At 41.8% G+C, this 21,877-nt stretch overlaps 1 protein-coding gene across 1 annotated transcript in view; it reads left to right on the top strand.

Moving 5' to 3' along the window:
* The window catches only part of LOC140064880 (agouti-signaling protein-like), a 53,146-nt gene continuing 31,269 nt past the window's right edge, over positions 1-21,877 (top strand). Inside the window, exon 1 of the mRNA XM_072112181.1 lies at positions 1-309. Coding sequence (XP_071968282.1) covers positions 291-309 — 19 coding nt within the window. The 5' untranslated portion in view covers positions 1-290. The remainder of the gene's footprint in view (positions 310-21,877) is intronic.

Below are 21,877 nucleotides of genomic sequence, written 5' to 3'. Positions count from 1 at the left end.
TATTCCTACTATAATTACTACGAGACAGAAAGGCAAAGTGCAACAGGACGTCCCTGGATATCACTCCATAAACCCTGGAGCTTTCCCTCATAACCTTCACCAGCCTGAGAGACACTGCACTCCTGTACTTCACATCTCTCATGAAGAGGCACAGAGACCTGAGCCACATTCATCTCATCTGCAACATTCACAACTTTTATCCCATTTTTTTTCTGGAATCACAGATTTTGGAATATAAAATTTATTCAAAGTGAATTCACTTCAGATTCAAGGACTAAGAGAGTCTGCCGATGCCTCCATGTGTTACAGGTGAGAGGCTTTCATTATATATCTATCAATATGCTGAAGGCGGAAAACATTTCTTAGGCTTGTTCAGCGCTTTGCTGCAAATTATGTACAGGTAGTCCACAAGGTTACGTATAAGATCGGTTCCATAGGTTTGTTCTTAAATTGAATTAGTATGTAAGTCGGAACTGTATACTTTATAATTGTAACCGTGGCCAGAATCTTTTTGGTCTCTGTAACAATTGGATTTTATAAATGTTGGGTTGTCATAAGAACCAGGATTTACAGTAAATCTTAACTTAACAGTCACCAGGTCCGTTTGTAACTAGGGATCGTCAGTAAGTCGGGTGTTCTTAAGTAGGGGACCGCGCCTGTATTTGTCAAATATCTGATCTTTAGAAATTACAGTTCATTCTTATAATTTGTGTCATTAACAATAAGTTTAGACTATATCTTTTTTTGTTAAACTATTTCTCATAGTTTTTTTTTTACATTTACAAACAATAGGTTACACAGCCAAAAACTATAAGATACATTCAAAAAGGAGAGCAGGCATAATAGAGGACACAATAGTTATTATCATAGCCACTATATCTTCTTTTTTAATATATCTTTATATAATTGTGGAGCTCTTATGAGCGCGGCTCTCATTCATATTGTATCATCTGACCACAATTTTGCACTGTTATGTCTTATTTTGTTTGTATACGTCCCCCATGATCTGTACTTCGCTGCTGCATATGATGGCGCCATAGGAAGAAAGATTTATTATTATAGTAGTAACAGGTTCAGTATCATATTCCGCTTGGCAGCACTCTGTACTATAGCATGATTTATTGCTATTACTACATTCAATCTACAAGTGTTGTAATACTGAAGAAACTAAGAATTTCTACACTAATTTTGGTTTAAGAATGTTTCCCAACGTATATGTTCACGAGTTCTGAATTATTAATATATTGCAACAGATTAACAAAAAAAGCAACTTTCACATCAAACGAGTTATTAAAATAAAACAAAATATAGATTCATGTATATTCTAATGTATTCACTTAGTTTACTGTATGCATTATATATAATCAGTCAATATATTTCATTTATAATATTTACATATTATAGGCAGTTCCCTGGGTTCCATAGGTCCGTTCTATGATAGTTTCCATAAGTCTGACTAGGAGCCGTCTATAAGTTGGGAACAGTCTGTAAATTTTGATTAAAAGTTATTTAATAAGAAGACCATGTTTATGGGTGAAGAGATCACAAAACTTGTTTCAAGTCACAGAAATAAAGTATTATACTTATCCACATTATTTCCGTTTTATTTTAGGATAGATGAATGTTAGTCATCTATCTATTTATGTCTATAATCTATTTATAGATCTATCATCTGTCTATTTCATAGCTATCTATTTTTTTCTATCTATCTATCTATCTTGTATCTACATACCAATCTATTATCTATCTATATCTCATATCTATCTATCTCATATTTATTTATCTATGTATCTATCTATCTATCCATCTATCTGTCTATTTTATAACTATCTATCTCATATTTAATTATTTATCTATGTATCCATCTATCTATCTATCTATCTATCTATCTATCAGTCTATTTCATAACTATCTATCTATCTATCTATCTCATATTTATTTATCTATCTATCTATCTCATATTTATCTATCTATGTATCTATCTATCTATCTATCTCATATTTATCTATCTATGTATGTATCTATCTATCTATCTATCTATCTATCTATCTATCTATCTATCTATCTCCTATCTATCTATCTATCTATCTCATATCTATCTATCTATCTATCTATCTATCTATCTATCTATCTATCTCCTATCTATCTATCTATCTATCTATCATCTATCTATCTATTTCCTATCTATCTATCTATCTATCTATCTATCCATCTATCTATCCATCCATCTATCTATCTATCTATCTATCTATCTATCTATCTATCTATCTATCATCTATCTATCTATCTATCTATCTATCTATCTGTCTGTCTATCTCATAACTATCTATCTACATATATAAAGTTCAAAGCAGCACAAAAAGAGAGAAAAAAAAAAGGGTGCAAGTTTACGAGAGTCGGGTTTCAGGTCCTCCAATAATAGAGTATAGAAAAAAGTCCAATTTACAAAATTATTAGATCTTTATTCCATAAAGGTGACATTTCGGCTCAAAATTCTCAATCCTTGAGTAGTTTTGTAAATTGGACCTGCTTGAGTGCTATTTTTTCTATACCCTATCTATCTTCTCATATCTATCCCGATTCTAAAATGTGTTAGTGTTCTAATGTGCTACAAAATATGAAATATTCTAAGTCTAACAAAGCCGAGACAATTCCTTAAACAAGTAGTTATCAAAATCCACAGTTAGGGAAAAAGAATAATGATATTATTCTATATATTCATGTGTACAAATGTATTCATTTTATTAATTTATAATTTAGCAATTTTTATAATACGGGACTACTTAGTTAACTTTTAAATCTTTATGTTTTTCTTAATATACATTAATTGAGAATGAAAAAAATGAAAATAAAAATAAAAATGAGAATAAATAAAACAGAGCAATACCCCGCACCAAAGACAGTGGAAACATATATCATTAGTCTCCGAAGCTGATAAATCTGCCATATTTAGTGTGAAAAGCCGTACAAAAGACACAAATGTTTGTACAAACTGTTCTAAACTAATTGCAAATTTAAAAAATTTTAATTCAGCTCTAAGGAAGTAGTAAATGTGACTTAAGGTGAGAGTCGGGTAATGTATAGTGACAAATAAAGTTTATTTATTCAATTGAAAAAATTTGGTGTAGATGAAAGAAGTGATTTGTAATTTATTAACATTTTATATCATTCGGATTAACTTTATGGGGCAGTGTAAGGAATGTATGAAAATGTTAATGTGTACAAATGTTATTATTTATGTAGCACCAACATATTCTACAGCACTTTACAAATGAGTAATTGTATGTACCAAGAAGACTGGAAATAAGAAAGTTATAAAATAATCAAATGAAACCATAAAAGTGGGAGTCCTGCTCACATGAGCTTACAATCTACGAGGAAACACTCATCAAAAAAATACCAAAAATTTGGAATAAAATTTTGGAAAATATTCGCAGGGCAAAATAGACTAAAAAATATATATATATTCATATTTTAAATGGATTTTAGAAAACATGTGGAAATTATTCAATACATTTTCTTTGTTCTAGAATTCAGGCACATGCTTTTTTTACGTTATTTAGATAGTATCAAAAATGCATATGATATAGAGCTAAATTCTTGCTTAAAGTTTACGTTCTTCTTCGAGGTCTCAAGACTTCAAGTGGTTCAAGTTCATAGTTCCAGGTATATACGGTAAAGAAGAGATATTGTGTTATGTTATATGGATATTCTCACTTTCTCTAATGTGCCTCGCCTTATAGTAGAATCAGACAGTGTGAAGCAGGTCTGCAGATCATTACTCCATACCCCGAGGGTCTTTGTACCCTGAGTGTGAAATGCAAATTTGAATAATATCTACAGGGTCGCAACGAAATGTAACAATAATGTTCAATATTTTCTCTCTTTTATATTATTAAATAATCTCTAACACTACACAATATTATAGCTTGGATTACATTTCGAATGCGATGGATCTTGGATGGACTGGGAGAAAAATCTCCAAATCTTTAAAAAGAAAAAGTTATATTGCACATCTGACTCCTATTATGTCTATAACACAGTTGATTATCCCGGTTGTTCCAATTTCTTTAAAACAAAGGTTAACAGCTTCCTGTCACTCCAGAACATTTTTAACGTCCTAACGGAGAAACTATGTTCCAATGAGATGTGAAAGGTCGTCCCCTGGTTTCCCGATATATCGAAGCCAGAGCTCCCACTTCTCTCCGATATTCTCACGGCAAGAAAAAACACAAAACATGAAAAACACTGAGAACAAATGGCAAGTGGAATGATACATTTTATGTCACTTAAAATAGAGCCAAAAATCCAACTAATTTTCAACTTTCAAGCTACAATGGAAATAAATTTTATGTTTTGATTCTTGGAAAATGGCAGCCCAAAGACAACATAAAAGATGGTTTTATTCAGTGAACCAAACAGAAAAAAAAATTTCCAGCTAGAGGAACTGGAGGAAATGTCTTCAGTATGTTTGTACTTTGCCATCTTGTTCCCCCTTTCTCTGCATTGTGCTTAGAGGAGTTCTGAAATAGCCTTTAGAAATACAAATTTAAGAAATTAACATACTTCAAGAAAATTTGGAAAAAATTGATGGAACAGCCACAACTAGAGATGAGTGGATCTGAACTTCCCATTTGGGTTTGGGGTTTAAGTGCGCCCCGCACAGCAAGGACATATTGCCCAATTGGTTTCCAATCTGGCAAATTAATGTCCCTAGCTGATTTCCATAGCTGTGATTATAGTGCCAAATTGGGCAGAAATCTATGTGCAGATAAAAGATAAAGACAAATAACCCATAAATCCAGACAGAAATAGGGATTTTCAAGACACCTATCAATTACCAGACTGGGATTCTGCCAAAAAATTCTTTACGATTTCTCCTGGCCATGGTTTATCTGTGCTAAATTCAGAGTGTAATGTCTTTACCTCTATGCAGCACAACTCCACACCGCGCTCCTAAAAAAACAGTCATTTACAGTATAATGGATCATGTTCCTAAATATATATTTCCACTATTCCCCACATAAAACATGCTTTATATAGTCCCCGAATAATTAATTTTAGTACGTACGGCACCGAAAACGATATATACCACACACCCTGAACTAAAGCACTCTGCTAATTTATATGCACACCCATATTATTTTTAAACAGTTGCCCTAATTTATTTATAACAGCCCTTATATACATACTCCCAAATTGATTGATATACAGTACTCCATACAAGGCCACACAGGTTTAATTAAAATAGAGCCCCTATATACAGATCCCAGATAGACAGTATACAGAGCCACGCCTTCCCCAGTATTACCTAGTATACACAGGCTCTGTCCAGTATTGCACACAGCCTCCGCCTGTAATTCACAGCCTTTCCTTTAATGCACAGCCTCCCCCAGTAATAGTATATATAGCTATGACACCATATAGCTATGACACCAAAAAAAATAAATCTTGTACTTACCTCCAGCCCCAGAACTTTAGGTTCAAAACCCTCCGTTTGGCAGCTTCGCCTAAACCGTATGTGTTGTTTGATGGACTGTAGAGCATCCAGTCAGGCAGCTTTACACATCTAGCAACTATGAATGACTGTGATTGGCCAGATGGACACCTCCTGTATACCCGTGGACAATCACAGCCATGCATAGTTGCTAGAGACGTGAAGTTGCCTGATTGACTGCTCTGCAGAACATCAAACAACACATCTAGGTTAGGCGAAGCTGCCAAATGGAGGAAGTCAAACATAAAGTTTGGGCTCGCTTATCTCTAACTATCACCTTTTTGTCCACATTGGACACTGTGATCTTCATAGTCCAGTTTTAGGTGTACCTGCAGTAAAAGTCATTCAAATTTAGGGGTATCCTTAAGGATACCATAGGCCTTGGGCTGTATGACAGATAAAGGCCTCTTACATCTCAGAACTGGAATTATTGAATTACTTGATACAGAGTGGGGCATTTATTAATACCCTTTTAGCTCAAAGCACTGATTTACCTTTTTTTCTACTCCATTTGGGTAAAAAGTTTTGTATGAATTGAGCTTTTGCCATCATCCCAACATTCTGGAGAATTAGTGTGGTGAGGGTGAGGACCAGGTTTACTACCGTTTATGTCCCCTTAATGGAATCAACTGTAGACACAATATACAATTAACACAATAGACAACACAACAGAACCCAGAAAGACCCAATTATAAGTCATTAGGGTTTGCTAGGTACTGCTGGAGCCTATTTGCAGAAACGTTTTAGTAACCATGATAGTAGTGTAAACAAAGCCATTTTTTCAGGAATTTTTGTAAGGGATAAATCATCCCACTAAAATAGTGTTTTTCACAATAACCAAAGAAAAATCCACATAAAATCTGTGGATTTAAACCTGTAAAAAAACATGATGATCAGAATTAGAGAACATGACTGTAGCATAGAGCAAGATTAGATGTCTCTGAAGGTCACACCATTCACAGGACTTCAGCACATCTGTGACCACAGGACACCACTAGTCCCGTACACTGCTTTGCTGAGATTTTGGTGCACTCTTCTTCCTGTCTCTTCCACAGTTGTGTGACTGTTTTTGGATTTCTTGGCCATTACTTTGTCGATTACCCATGGAGATTCTCCACACGATCCTGTCCTCTCTTGCATTTGTCTTTCAAGGTTGACCAGACTCCTTGACTGAGTTTGTGATGTTGTAAAGATGTAAACATAGACATATACTACCACATATACTAATATATCACACATCATGCACTTACATACACATATGCCACCAAATAAACTAACACACACAAACATATCCATATATTAACAAAAAACACATACATACACAACATGCATTTACAGTTTACATATACATATATACTGGATGGGGGAAGTTTAGTGTTGTACTTACAGGTTCATTGTCTGCTCAAAGAGCCTGTGCTGTTTCCCTTCGCCCTCCAGCAGGACCAACAGCTGCAATAAGAGGAGGAAGATGCCCACCCAAATTAGACCAATGAGGATCTGCGATTGGCACCTTCATCGGACAGTTGCCCACCCAATATCAGGGATGTTCTGACTCTGGCACCTTAAAGCCATTCTCTTTTGCACTTGAGCAAATTTTGGTAACCTGTTTGAACCCACAAGCAGGACATCCCCTTTATCTAGCTCATAGATCTTTAAATGTTTCAGGTGAACTCCATGAATACTCCCCTATCCAGCTCAGGAAGTGCAAGCTCTCATTTTGCTTCACCTTATGTGAAGATATAGTCCCTGAGACACATTTGGTTCTGCATTTTCCACTACACTCATCCTTAGGATCTTCTCTCAACGACAAGAACAATGGTATTGTGAACTCCCATTCATTAATGATGTAAATATGTAAATATCCAAGAAACCATGGCACATACAGTCAACCTACTATAGGAGTTGTGGTTTATTTTGTGAGCTCAGTTCATATTTGCCTCAGATGTATGTGTTACCAGCTTCTATTATAGAGGAGAACAACCATAACAAAAGATGGTAAACATTCTGTATCGAAGGGTAGCTTCCATCATGCTTCTATTTTTTATAGTGTGAAAACTACGTGGACAAAAAGGGCAGGGGTTCTTTCCTAGTTCATCTTTTCTCAGTGCAGCTATTTAAGTGCACAGCAGAATTATTCCACACTTTGGCATTATAGAACATGGCCTTACATTCGATCATCATCATCTTCAATGTCATCACTTCTACATGATCTCACCATCACTTATTTCTCTCAACCACAGGTATGCTTAATTCGGAACCAAATGTCCCAGAATCTCTTGCAGTATGGTTTTTCTCTGCACCTTTTATGTTTATAGTGTGTGTGAATGCATATCCATTTCCCTGTTCTTCCCGGAGACTTCCTGACTCCTTTATTTGTCTCTCCACCCTCTTTTTAACTAAGTAATTTTCCCTGTGTGTATAAATTGCAGATTACAGGTCATGCCTGACTGAGGTCTTGCCCAGTGCATTTTTTCTAAGTGCAGCTATTTAAGTGCACAACAGAATTATTCCAGACTGTAGCATTATAGAATATGGCCTTGCATTCCATCATCATCATCTTCAATGTCATCACTTTCACCTATTCTCACCATCACTAATTTCTCTCATCCACAAGTAAGTCCCAAAGTGTAAGACTAGTACAAAGTCATAGTCTAATCTGTAGTCTAAACATATACTATAATGTCTATTTAATAGGCCCCAGCAATGAGGCCTATCCTTCCTCATGCCTTGGGGCTACAGCTCTCCCAAGTTATAGTGTCCTGGCCCTAATCAAATCTATGTAAGGCAAATTGGATATAAACCAAGATGTATTCCGTGCAGCCTAAAGCCATCTTAAAGGAAAGGTTTAAATCAAAGTTTGACTCACCCTTTTTTAAGCTTGAAATTTCTTTTTGAAATTCTCTGAAAACATCTGTACATTTCAAAACATACAATAGAATAAAAAAACAAGAAAATTAGATTTCTGAGAAAACCCAACTTTAGCCGTTTCCAGGCATTGCTTATTGTTATACAATTGAGAAATTCATGAACAACACTCAATACGTTCAATCGGCTTATGAGACCTTCATTGTATTTTGTAAGAAAACAGGCGTCTCACTATTTATGTGACCTAGTGTTTTCTATACCAGCTCATTACCCATAATGCCATGTGCTTGTTATCAAGGACTAGATGACAAGCATATGTTATGGTACACAAAGCTGTTGTACTGTTCCAGAAGTAATAAAACATTTATGGCCAATATTATACTGGAATTTTATGACTAAGACTGAAATGTAATAAAACCAAGGCACAAATAATATATTTCATCCGAATCTCATCAAATGATGTTTCTTTGGAAGACAGCCTCTTGTGGCAAACTGATCCGAGCAGATAAAACTTTTGAGAAAACCAGTGATCATCCATTATCACTAACTTCCCCAGTTGTAGTATAACATGGCAGCCATTCACATGAACCCATGGACTTCATGGATGATCTGGGTCCACCAGAGCAGCAGATGCTCTTTGTGAATAGCCTTTCAGCTCATAATGTTCACACTTCCTAAATGGGTCACATGGAGAGAGGCTTTTTTAGTGAATATGCAGGTGGCTAGCCCGCGGCTATTCACAGAAGCAGCATGGTGGATGTAATTTAAAGAAATCCCATCCACATGCATCATAAAAACCATGTGCTTTGTGCAGGTTTTAAAGGAAATCTTTCAGAAGTTTTGACCATACAAATTGTTAGGGATCAGCCCCACAGATCTCCGTAATGAGACCTTTAGTAGTGACAGAACTGCGAAAGTTGTAATCCAGCTCTGCAACTCTTACAAGGGCTCTGGGCAGGTCTTTCAGCCTGAAGAGCTTTCTGTTCTTTGCACTGCTCCACAGTCCAGTAGTGAAATATAATATAGTCAGTTTGGCCCAAGCCTTCCCAAACGACGCACCCATAAAATTCTTGTACATCTGTTCATGCTCTCAATACATGTGTACACAATAGTCATTTTAGGACCTTTGAAGAGATGCATCCTCCATTCCCCAAGAAGCTGATTCTAGTACCAGATGTAGGAAGTGATTCCAGACTTGTAGGGGCTATAATATTCCTACAGCCCAGGGCCCTAGGTAGACTCAATCCGGCTCTGCCACTGTCTATCCCATGTGCTAACTATATCAGGATTTTGCATGGATACTTGCATCAGCCACTCGTAGAAGAAGGGAGAGGTAGTGGCACAGTTCAACATACAGAGCAGAAAGCTCTTCAGGATCAGGGCACTTACAGGAGCTGCAAACCTGGATTGAAAGCTAATTTTTTACAGTCCTGGCGCTACTTACTATACACACAAAGGTATGATTCTGCAGGACAAATGTGAAGATTCCCTCTAAACCCTTGTCAATTCCACCTGTGGGTTTCACATTTCCATTTTTAATATTAGCAATGTAACAGTTGAGACCTGAGACCCAGCAAAGAAACCCAACACAAAAATTGCAACATTTCATCTAGGATTTCAAGCAGAAATTTCTTCTATGGGATGTTAATAGTAGCTGAAGTAGGGGTGGCAAAAAATTAAGTGTACGTATCCTGCTTCAAACCCCCTGATCCCCTTTTTCTCTGGTAAGTCCAGACTGGAGGTTCTGGGGCTTATGGGTTCGGCCAATGAGTGAATCCTCAACTCAACAGATTTCACTTCCTCTAACCATGGGACATCACTTCCTTCATTGTCCCAACTTCGAAAAGGTCACCTACTGGCCAAAGCAAGTCCTGTGACTCCAGTTATAGATGTGTCACATCCGTCAATTTTACCCTTTTGAGAGGGCATTTTAAATGGCTTAGATCTCTTTTCAACGCTCCACTTAACAAATGGAGCATGATATAAACCATGTGTGATGCTAAGTCGTGCTAAATGCTTGGCCAGTAAATAGTTGTGAGAATGTGGGCCGCTTGATCAAAGATCTTTAGGTAATAGAATACGACATTTCTAACACCTAGTCTCGGCTCCTTTCTTTGATATCTACAAATGGGCTCAACCTTGTTATGCTTTTCTTCAACTAAACCCATTTTGTTTCCTTTGAAAGATGTATCAAGGGAACTAAGCAGAAAAAATTATATTATGAAATTAATGAAATATTTGAGAGGTGAAAATCAAGATCACATTTTGGGATTTAGATCTCAGACTTGGAGTAAAGTCATGGAGAGCAGCGTTGCAATGGATACTAATGGGAGGATTTATTGAGATTGGTGTTTTAAGTTACAGTTTTAAAGTGTCCCCCACCGGCACACAGCGTCCTGGATCTACTGAGACTCTGGGTTCTTAGTAGATCTAGAAGGGATCTCTAGCAGGTCACTCCTTTTAAAACCAGATCTGACTGGAGGCAATTTTACCTATAATCTCCACTATTTTGCTAATATTCTTGCTAAAAAGCATCTTTGTCTTGTAGACCAAAGGTCCGGAGGATCCTGTACTTTCAGACTCTCCTGACCGCTGTCCTAGAGGATAGGTGAAGTGCTGACAAAGCCTGTGCATTGCTCTCTCCCTCTCCTTGCCCTTCCCGACATGAGTATTAACACAGGACCTAACGTGATGTCAGAAGTAGGTGGACTGATCACTGGACATTGGGTTTTTTGACAATTTTTTGCCACTTTTTCATGCTCGTGTGAGTGATTGCCATCGACTAGTAATCCTAGGTTGTGCTTTATATAACTTGATTTATTTAACTTACCTTGGACTTTTACCTGCTTCCTCAAATTGACGCTTGATTTACTTTTGGATTTTGCCTAAAACATTGCACAAAAAAACTCAGGTCCCCTCCAGGCATTTGAGATGGATTTGTTTGGGTTGTGCAAAAATTTAAAAAAGTCACAAAATCACTGTCGACCTTAAGCCCTCACCTGCATCTTTAAAGGGGTTGTTTGAGACAGTAAAGAAAAGCTGGTTGTTAAGATTGGTACACAAAAGACAGGGGATAGTGTGCCCTGAGCTTGCCCCAACCTCTGTCCCTTCCTATAGCCCCCCCACGCTAAACCGTGGGGCGACTACTTGAAGACTCGAGATACGCTGGATAAGTGAGGGAAGGGAAACACAAACAGACTGACAAACATAAAACACAAAAGAATCGTAAACAAGCCGGAGTCACAACGAGAGGGTACGTCAATAGCAAAATCAGTAGGCAAAGAGTCAATGTCAAAAACGAGCCGAGGTAACAACAATACAGATAAAGATACTGATCAATACAACCTAGAGCAGCGAGTGGAGAAAGGGATTTTCAAACACTGGCACAGGTGACTAGTGAAGCTGCAATTTATGCAGCCAGAACTCCACCTCCAGAACCTGATAGGAGCTGGACAGCATCTGGGAATTAACCCCCCATGGTGCAGAACAACCAGGCACCAAGCAGAGGTTCAAAGTCCCAGCCACTCCTAGACAGCGCGAGATCTTAGCAGCCGCTGCCCAGGACGAGAGGTGGAGTTTGCGCGGATACGCGCCGGGGTTCGGAGAACGCTGCTGGTACCACCAGAAGAACCAGAAGTCCCAGCAATCTCCCTAGCGAACCTGACATTGGTTGGCCGGGAGGGGGCTGCTTAAAAAAAAAACATTTACTTACCTCCTGGTGCCCCCCCCCCCGGCGTCCCGTGCTGCGGCCTCTCGGGTCCGTGCCCCATGTAAAAAAACAGGGGCACAGAAGCTCAGCCGCCGGTCAGCCACCTCAGCAGACCGCAAGCTGAGCACAGCGTGGCTTCCTGGCCCCTGTTTGTTTACATGGGACATGAGAGACGGCAGCGCGGGATGCCGGTAGGGCGCAAGCAGGTCAGTAAATGTTTATTTTTTTAAGCAGCCCCCTCCCAGCCACCAAGATTTTTTTACAGTCTCGGAAAACTCCTTTAAGACGCAGATGCCATTGTCAGAGTGAGTACTACTCTCCCGGGAGCCTTCCCGATACATGTCGCGCTCTGCCCTAGGATGCACTTCTGTACCCAAACATCCGGCTACAGTGGGAGAAGACAGGAGAGAAGATGTGGGAGCCAGCAGAGGCACATTCATGGTGGAGAAAAGTTAGTAATGATTTAATATTACTTGGCATTCTCCAGGGTCGGACTGGCCTACTGGTGGACTGGTCTCCACACCTATGCCAACCTGGCGCCATTGTAATGGCCTCTGTTGCCAGAGGAGGCCCCCTGATAGTAATGGCAGTAGTACTTGACGCGGCAAGAACAGCCGCCGGAGCACTATCTCTGTCGCTTAACCCCTTAATGACCGCCGTATCGGCTTTTTACGGCGGTCATTAAGGGTACTTCGTCTGACGCGTACGCCTTTCTACGGCGGCGCGTCAGAAGAAGATTTCGGGACACCGGGTCTCGCTGGTGCCAGTGTCGGGCTGTGATCTTACAGCCCAGACCCGGCACTAACACCCGGGATCGGAAAAACTTACCGGGGGATCCGATCCCTCCTGCCACTGCCCCGAGTCCCGACGAGTGACCCGAGGATGCAAGCTTCTCTCCCCGCCGGGTTCTGCCTTCCTGGTATGCTCAGTTACTTACACTATACACTGCAATACAAGTGTATTGCAGTGTAAAGGCTTGAATGTGCGATCGGATGATCGCTTATTCAAGCCAAGAAGTAGAAAATGTAAAAAAGTTTAAAAAAAAAAATTAATCTTTTTATAATATAATTGAATAAATAAAAAAATAAAATAAAAGTCCCATAAACTCCCCAGTAACACAATGGGGGTCATTTACTAAGGGCCCGATTCGCGTTTTCCCGACGTGTTACCCGAATATTTCCGATTTGCGCCGCTTGTACATGAATTGCCCCGGGTTTTTGGCGCACGCGATCGGATTGTGGCGCATCGGGGCCGGCATGCGCGCGACAGAAATCGGGGGGGCGTGGCCGAACGAAAACCCGACGTATTCGGAAAAACCGCCGCATTTAAAAACCGCAAATGTGTCGCTTGGGGAGCGCTCACCTTCACCTTCTATGGGATGGTGCATTCCGGGGCGTTAAGATTATTTTCGGCGCTGCAGCGCCACCTGGTGGACGGCGGAGGAACTACCATCTTAAATCCCAGCCGGACCCGAATCCTGTGCAGAGAACGCGCCGCTGGATCGCGAATGGGCCGGGTAAGTAAATGTGCCCCAATGTGTTATAATGCAAATAAAGTAAATAAAACACAAAAACACGTAGATATTTGGTATCACCGCGTCCGTATTAATCTGTACAATAAATCTAAATCAATATTGAAACCGCTCGGTGAACGACATAAAAAAAAAACTATGAAAAACATCCCATAATATACAATTTTTCATCAAACACCATCACAAAAAATGTTCTAAAAAGTGATCAAAAAAGTTACGTTCCCTAATATGATACGACTGAAAAGAACAACTGTTTTACCAAAAAATAAGCCCTCAACCAGATCTGACAACAGAAAAATACAGAAGTTAATGCCCTGAAAAGTTGTCAATAGTAAAAACAATGCGATTTTCTCCAATATTGGTTTTGCTCAGGAAAATTGAGCAAAGATAAGAAAAACTATATAAATGAAGTATCACCGCCATCGTAGTGAACCAGAGAATAAAGATAAAATATTATTTGTACGTTACGGTGAGCGGGGGGGGGGGGGGGAAATGCTAACAATCCAAAATAAAAATTGATGATTTTGTTTGTGTCCCCCTTGAAATAGTTAATAAAATCTCATGAATAAGCTTTAGACTCCCAAAATAAATTATCTATACATTGTATCTCATCCCATAAAAAATAAGCCCTCATATGTTCGCATTACCAAAAAAAAATAAAAATTTATAGGTCGTACAATGTGACAATACAAATCTGCTGTGGATGGCGCCTCCTTTCATCCTATGCCCGGCCGTGCGCCCGTACAGCAGGACACCACCACATATGGGGTATCAGTACACTCCGGAGGAATTGGGCATCAAGCGTTGCAGTGCGTTTCATCATTTAATTTATTCTGAAAATGTCAGTTTTGGCCTAAATGAATGTATTTTCCAAAAAAATTCTATAGTTTCTAAATCGCAGGTCCATATTTTTTAACCCATGTGAAACACTTAAAGGGTTAATAGACTTAATAGAAGTTGTTTTACATACGTTGAGGGGTGAAGTTTCTATAGTGGAGAAATTTTATGGGTTTTGGCAATTTTCATAAAAATAAGAAAAATCGCACCTAAAGTTCTGCACCTCATAACATCCTAGAAAAATGACCGGAAGCATAAAATATCATCTCAAGATAAAGCAGATATTCTGTAAATGTTAATTATCAAGCTTTTTGGGTAATTTTACATCTTGTCTGAAAACCAGAACACTTCAAACTTGGAAAATGATGAATTTTTACAAACTTTTGCCAAATTTTCACTTTTTTTCAGAACGAAACGCAAAACTTATCACTTAAATTTTACAACTAACATGAAGTACAATGTGTCATGAGAAAACATTCTCAAAATCATCAGGATATGTTAAAGCGTTCCGAAGTTATAACCAATTATCGTGAGACATATCAGATTTGAAAAATCGAGTCTGGTCATTGAGCTGAAAACTAGTGTTGGTGGTAAGGGGTTAAACAGAAAATGGCATCTGTGTTGTTGTTGTACCCTTTCGAGTTCCAAGGCATCCTTTTTATAAAATTTAACCCAATTTTCCAGGTGAGACCAAACCAGTGCTTTGTACAATGGTAATATTACATCCGTAATAATCAGCATGTAGCATCTGTAACATCCTTGAAACATAAACCAACAGAAGCTGGTTTAAAACAATAATTAGAATTTCCAAAAAAAAGCAAAAGGAAAAACTGAAAATTGGGCAAAAGACTTGATATCACAAATTTGTTGGAAAACAGATAGCCTTGTCATAACTTACGTTATACGTGTATTTTTTAGAGATGAGCGAGCACTAAAATGCTCGGGTACTCGTTATTCGAGACAAACTTTTCCCGATGCTCGAGTGCTCGTCTCGAATAACGAGCCCCATTGAAGTCAATGGGAGACTCGAGCATTTTTCAAGGGGACCAAGGCTCTGCACAGGGAAGCTTGGCCAAACACCTGGAAACCTCAGAAAAGGATGGAAACACCACGGAAATGTACAGGAAACAGCAGGGGCGGCATGCATGGATGCCTCTGAGGCTGCTTAATCGCACCATTATGCCAAAATTATGGGCAACAGCATGGCCATAACAGAGTGACAGAATGAAGCTAGATAGCATCTAAAACATCCAATAATTGACCCTGACACTATAGGGGATGGCATGCAGAGGCAGCAGCAGCTGTGGCAGGCTAGAGAGTGGCATGGCAACATACCCTAAATGGACTCAGGCTTCAAACCAATGGGGAGAGGAACCAAAGGAGGTGAGGAAGAAGCGCTCAAATAATATCGGTACATGATAAAAGTTTGCCAGTATATTTTGTGGATTACACAGCAGGGTGGCGACAAAGTTAACAAGTTTGATGTGGAAGCCATGAAAACAACCCAAAATTCTGCCTGACACAGCTCGTTTGATAAGGGGACCATGTATGGAGGCAGTGAACTAGTAGTAGATTAAAGGTGCTGCAGTTAAAACTATGTTAGTTGGATCTTGGGATGGAGCTGGCGCTCCGCTGCCAGGTGAGCTTTCGCCAATCCAAGCCCCTGTCTCTAGGCTACTCCCCAAACAGCACTTCTAAGAACCTTTTGTAGAAGATCAAGTGTAGTAGCGTTCTTATAAGTTTAGGATATGGCGGGTGAGGGGAATGTAAACAATGCGCAAGAAGCGCTGAAATAATATTGGTAAATGATAAAAGTTTGCCAGTATATTTTGTGGATAACACAGCAGGGTGGCGACAAAGTTAACAAGTTTGTTGTGGAAGCCATGAAAACAACCCAAATTTCTGCCTGACACACCTCGTTTGATGTGGACGATGTATGGAGGCAGCTATATGGACGACTTTTGGAGGTAGCAATGGAGACAACGTGTGGAGGCTGCTATGGAGACAATTTAATTTGGATAGTGCCTATATGTGGCAGTCCAAAAAAGTTTTCAAACCAGAGGAGCAGGTAGGTGGCCCTCCAGAAAAATGAAATAGATTGAGTGCCTGTATGTGGCAGTCCAAAAAAGTTTTCAAACCAGAGGAGCAGGTAGGTGGCCCTCCAGAAAAATGAAATAGATTGAGTGCCTGTATGTGGCAGTCCAAAAAAGTTTTCAAACCAGAGGAGCAGGTAGGTGGCCCTCCAGAAAAATTGAATAGATTGAGTGCCTGTATGTGGCACTCCCAAAAATTGTTTAAAACAGAGGACCGGGTAGGTGGCCCTCCAGAAAAATTAAATGCATAAAGTACTATAGCTAGAGCCAGTGGGCCCTGTCAAAAAATAGCCAGTTTCCTCTGCTTTAGTGTACAAAGAGGAGGAGAAGGAGGAAAATGAGGAGGAGGAGTGCATAAATTATTCAGGTTGAGCTTCCTTCACCTGGTGGAGATTGGAAATTATGAGAAATCCAGGCTTTATTCATCTTAATAAGCGTCAGCCTGTCAGCGCTGTCAGTCGACAGTCGTGTACGCTTATTGGTGATGATGCCACCAGCTGCACTGAAAACCCGCTCGGACAACACGCTAGCGGCAGGGCAGGCAAGAACCTCCAAGGCGTACAGCGCCAGTTCGTGCCACATGTCCAGCTTTGAAACCCAGTAGTTGTAGGGAGCTGTGTGATCATTTAGGACGATGGTATGGTCAGCTACGTACTCCCTCACCATCTTTCTGTAAAGATCAGCCCTACTCTGCCGAGACTGGGGACAGGTGACAGTCTCTTGCTGGGGTGAGATAAAGCTGGCAAAAGCCTTGTAAAGCGTACCCTTGCCAGTGCTGGACAAGCTGCCTGCTCGCCTACTCTCCCTCGCTACTTGTCCCGCAGAACTACGCACTCTGCCGCTAGCGCTGTCAGAAGGGAAATAGTGTTTCAGCTTGTGCACCAGGGCCTGCTGGTATTCATGCATTCTCACACTCCTTTCCTCTCCAGGGATGAGAGTGGAAAGATTTTGCTTGTACCGTGGGTCCAGGAGAGTGAATACCCAGTAATCGGTGCTGGAATAAATTCTTTGAACGCAAGGGTCACGGGATAGGCAGCCTAGCATGAAATCTGCCATATGCGCAGATTTCACTCCCCTCACTGGCCTGACTGCCCATTTCCTCCTCCTCCAACTCCTCCAACTCCTCTTCTTCTGCCCATACACACTGAACAGTGAAGGACTGAACAATGGTCCCCTCTTGTGTCTCGCCAACATTCTCCTCCTCTTCCTCCTCATCCTCCTCCACCTCCTTCGATATGCGCTGAGAAACAGACCTGAGGGTGCTTTGGCTATCAACAAGGGAATCTTCTTCCCCCGTCTCTTGTGACGAGCGCAAAGCTTCCGACTTCATGCTGATCAGAGAGTTTTTCAACAGGCCAAGCAGCGGGATGGTGAGGCTGATGATGGCGGCATCGCCACTGACCATCTGTGTTGACTCCTCGAAGTTACTCAGCACCTGACAGATATCAGACATCCACGTCCACTCCTCATTGTAGACTTGAGGAAGCTGACTGACCTGACTACCAGTTCTGGTGGAAGTTGACATCTGGCAGTCTACAATCGCTCTGCGCTGCTGGTAAACTCTGGATAACATGGTTAATGTTGAATTCCAGCTCGTGGGCACGTCGCACAACAGTCGGTGAGCGGGCAGTTGGAGGCGGCGCTGCGCTGCCCTGAGAGTGGCAGCATCTGTGCTGGACTTCCTGAAATGCGCACAGATGCGGTGCACCTTCGTGAGCAAATCAGACAGATTGGGGTATGTCTTGAGGAAACGCTGAACTATCAGATTTAACACATGGGCCAGGCATGGCACATGTGTCAGTCTGCCGAGTTGCAGAGCCGCCACCAGGTTACGGCCGTTTTCACACACAACCATGCCTGGCTTCAGGTTCAGCGGTGTCAGCCACAGATCAGTCTGCGCCGTGATGCCCTGTAATAGTTCTTGGGCGGTGTGCCTTTTATCGCCTAGGCTCAGCAGTTTGAGCACCGCCTGCTGTCGCTTAGCGACGGCACTGCTGCTGTGCCTAGAGCTAGCGACTGATGGCGCCATGCCCACGGATGGTAGTTCAGAGGAGGAGGTGGAGGAGGGGTGGGAGGAGGAGGCATAGTAGGCCTGAAAGACCTGGACCGAGGTAGGCCCCGCAATCCTCGGCGTCGGCAGTATATGACCAGCCGCAGGGTCAGACTCGGTCCCAGCCTCCACCAAGTTAACCCAATGTGCCGTCAGCGATATATAGTGGCCCTGCCCGGCAGCACTCGTCCACGTGTCCGTGGTCAGGTGGACCTTGTCAGAAACGGCGTTGGTCAGGGCACGGATGATGTTGTCTGACACGTGCTGGTGCAGGGCTGGGACAGCACATCGGGAAAAGTAGTGGCGGCTGGGGACCGAATACCGAGGGGCGGCCGCCGCCATGAGGTTGCGAAAGGCCTCGGTCTCTACTAGCCTATAGGGCAGCATCTCCAGGCTAAGCAATCTGGAGATGTGGACATTAAGGGCTTGGACGTGCGGGTGGGTTTCCTTTTCCGCTCCAGCGTCTGGGGTATGGACAGCTGAACGCTGGTGGATGCTGTGGAGGATCGTGGAGGCGACGATGGGGTTTTTGTGCCAGGGTCCTGGGCAGGGGGCTGACTATCAGCTGACACAGGGGAAGGAGCAGTGGTGTGCACGGCCGGAGGTGAACTGAGTGGGGTGTTTAGCATTCATATACCTGCGCATACTGGTGGTAGTTAAGCTAGTAGTGGTGGAACCCCTGCTGATCCTGGTTTGGCAAAGGTTGCACACCACAGTCCGTCGGTCATCCGGTGTTTCCTTAAAGAACCTCCAGACTTCTGAAAATCTAGCCCTCGCCGCGGGAGCCCTCGCCACGGGAGCTTCACTACGTGACACATTTGGCGCTGATGCACCAGCTCTGGCCCTGCCTCTCCGTCTGGCCCCACCACTGCCTCTTCTAACCTGTTCTGGTCGAGGACTCTCCTCTGTCTCAGAAGCACTGTGTTCACCCGGCCTCTCAACCCAGCTTGGGTCTGTCACCTCATCATCCTCCGATCCCTCAGTCTGCTCCCCCCTCGGACTTCCTGCCCTGACAACAACTTCACCACTGTCTTACAACCGTGTCTCCTCATCGTCGGACACCTCTTTACACACTTCTTCCACTACGTCAAGAAGGTCATCATCACCCACAGACTGCGACTGATGGAAAACCTGGGCATCGGAAAATTGCTCAGCAGCAACCGGACAAGTGGTTTGTGACTGTGGGAAGGGTCCAGAAAACAGTTCCTCAGAGTATGCCGGTTCAAATGCCAAATTTTCCTGGGACGGGGCAGACTGGGGGGGAGGAGGCTGAGGTGCAGGAGCTGGAGGAGTGCCGATTTCGGTGACATGGGTGGACTGCGTGGAAGACTGACTGGTGGACAAATTGCTCGAAGCATTGTCGGCAATCCACGACATCACCTGTTCGCACTGTTCTGGCCTCAACAGTGCTCTACCACGAGTCCCAGTAACTTCAGACATGAACCTAGGGAGTGTAGCTCTGCGGCGTTCCCCTGCTCCCTCATCAGCAGGTGGTGTCTCACCCCGCCCAGGACCACGGCCTCTGACCCCTGCAGTAGTTGTACGCCCACGTCCCCGCCCTCGTCCTCTACCCCTAGCCCTCGGGTTAAACATTTTGAAAATGAAAGTTATAACTTTAATTTTTTTTTTACTTTTTTTTGTGTTTTTTTGTGTTTTTTTGTGTTTTTTAGTTTTTAAAACCAAACGATGCTATCCTATTGCTATGGCTATTTTCTAGCCAAGTATGAAAGCACACTGCTATGCCAGATGAGATGACGCTGAGTTATGAAAAAAATAAACGTAAAATAAAAAGTAAATGGCAGACTGTGCCTAATTGAAATCAAACCCCTAATAAATTGTCCCACTTTGGTCTTTGCGATGGATATGTGCGTCACTAAGCGCTAAACACAACGGTCGCAAGTCTCACTACAAATTCCTCACAATATGGTAGTAGATGCACTGCAGCAAGGACAGCCACCAGCAGATCAACCAGAAATAAAATATATAACGCTACTGTAGGCGTAAGTAAGCCGTTTGGATTCTCCTATGGCTATTTTCTAGCCAAGTATGAAAGCACACTGCTATGCCAGATGAGATGACGCTGAGTTATGAAAAAATAAACGTAAAATAAAAAGTAAATGGCAGACTGTGCCTAATTGAAATCAAACCCCTAATAAATTTTCCCACTTTGGTGTTTGAGGTGGATATGTGTGTCACTAAGAGCTAAACACAACGGTAGCAAGTCCCCCTGCTAATTCCTCACAATATGGTACTAGCTGCACTACTAGTGCCAGCAAGCCCAGCCACAAGCAAATAAAAAAAAAAAGTATAACGTTATTGTAGCCCTAAGAAGGGCTGTTGGGTTGTTGTAGAATCACTCCTGCCTAACACTATTCTAATAGAACACCCTAACGCTTTCCCTGAGCAGCAGCAGCTCTCTCCCTAGCGGCATCCAGACACAGAATGATCCGAGCAGCGCGGGCAGCGGCTAGTCTATTCCAGGGTCACCTGATCTGGCCAGCCAACCACTACTATCGACGTGTAAGGGTACCACGTCATGCTGGGTGGAGTGCAGAGTCTCTTGGCTTGTGATTGGCTCTGTTTCTGGCCGCCAAAAAGCAAAACGACGGGAGATGCCATTTTCTCGAGCGGGCGAAGTATTCGTCCGAGCAACGAGCAGTTTCGAGTACGCTAATGCTCGAACGAGCATCAAGCTCGGACGAGTATGTTCGCTCATCTCTAGTATTTATGTCTTGCATTTGCAACTGTGTTTTTGAAAATGAGATATAAGATTTCAATGCGCTAATGTCTTGTTCATTATACACAACATCTGCGCTTTATTTTGTGTTTTTTAAGTCCAAATCAAGGGCCAAAATGCAGAAGAGATTACAGGTTTACATTTTTATGCTATATAAGACTATATAGACTAGAATCATGGTTCCTGTGCCATTTTGATGCAAGGATCTTGGTTCTAAGTGTTACACAGCCAACAATAGAGTGAAGGGAAGGGATTGCGGTGAGGGAGCTTTCTGCTTGCAGGGGGTGACTTTAATCAACATTCCCAAGGGAAAGGGTAACATGAACTTTTGTTTGCATTATTAACCCCTCTTTAATCCCATTACCAACCACATATGGGAGTATTCCCTTTTCTGATAAGCATTGCTTGTCCAAACCCTCCTTTGTACCTAGTCAGGTCAAGGGCTAACAACACAATCCAATTTACTAGCATCTGGATCACAGTGGTAAAAAAGTTGTACCACATGTGTCATACACTCAAACATCAAGAGGGTTTATGTTCCAATATCCCTGTCTTCAG

The sequence above is a fragment of the Engystomops pustulosus genome, chromosome 6 (assembly GCF_040894005.1).
Source record: "Engystomops pustulosus chromosome 6, aEngPut4.maternal, whole genome shotgun sequence".
Classification (NCBI taxonomy): Eukaryota; Metazoa; Chordata; class Amphibia; order Anura; family Leptodactylidae; genus Engystomops; species Engystomops pustulosus.
The sequence above is the reverse complement of the archived record's forward strand: the minus strand, read 5'-3'. Positions and strand labels throughout refer to the sequence as shown.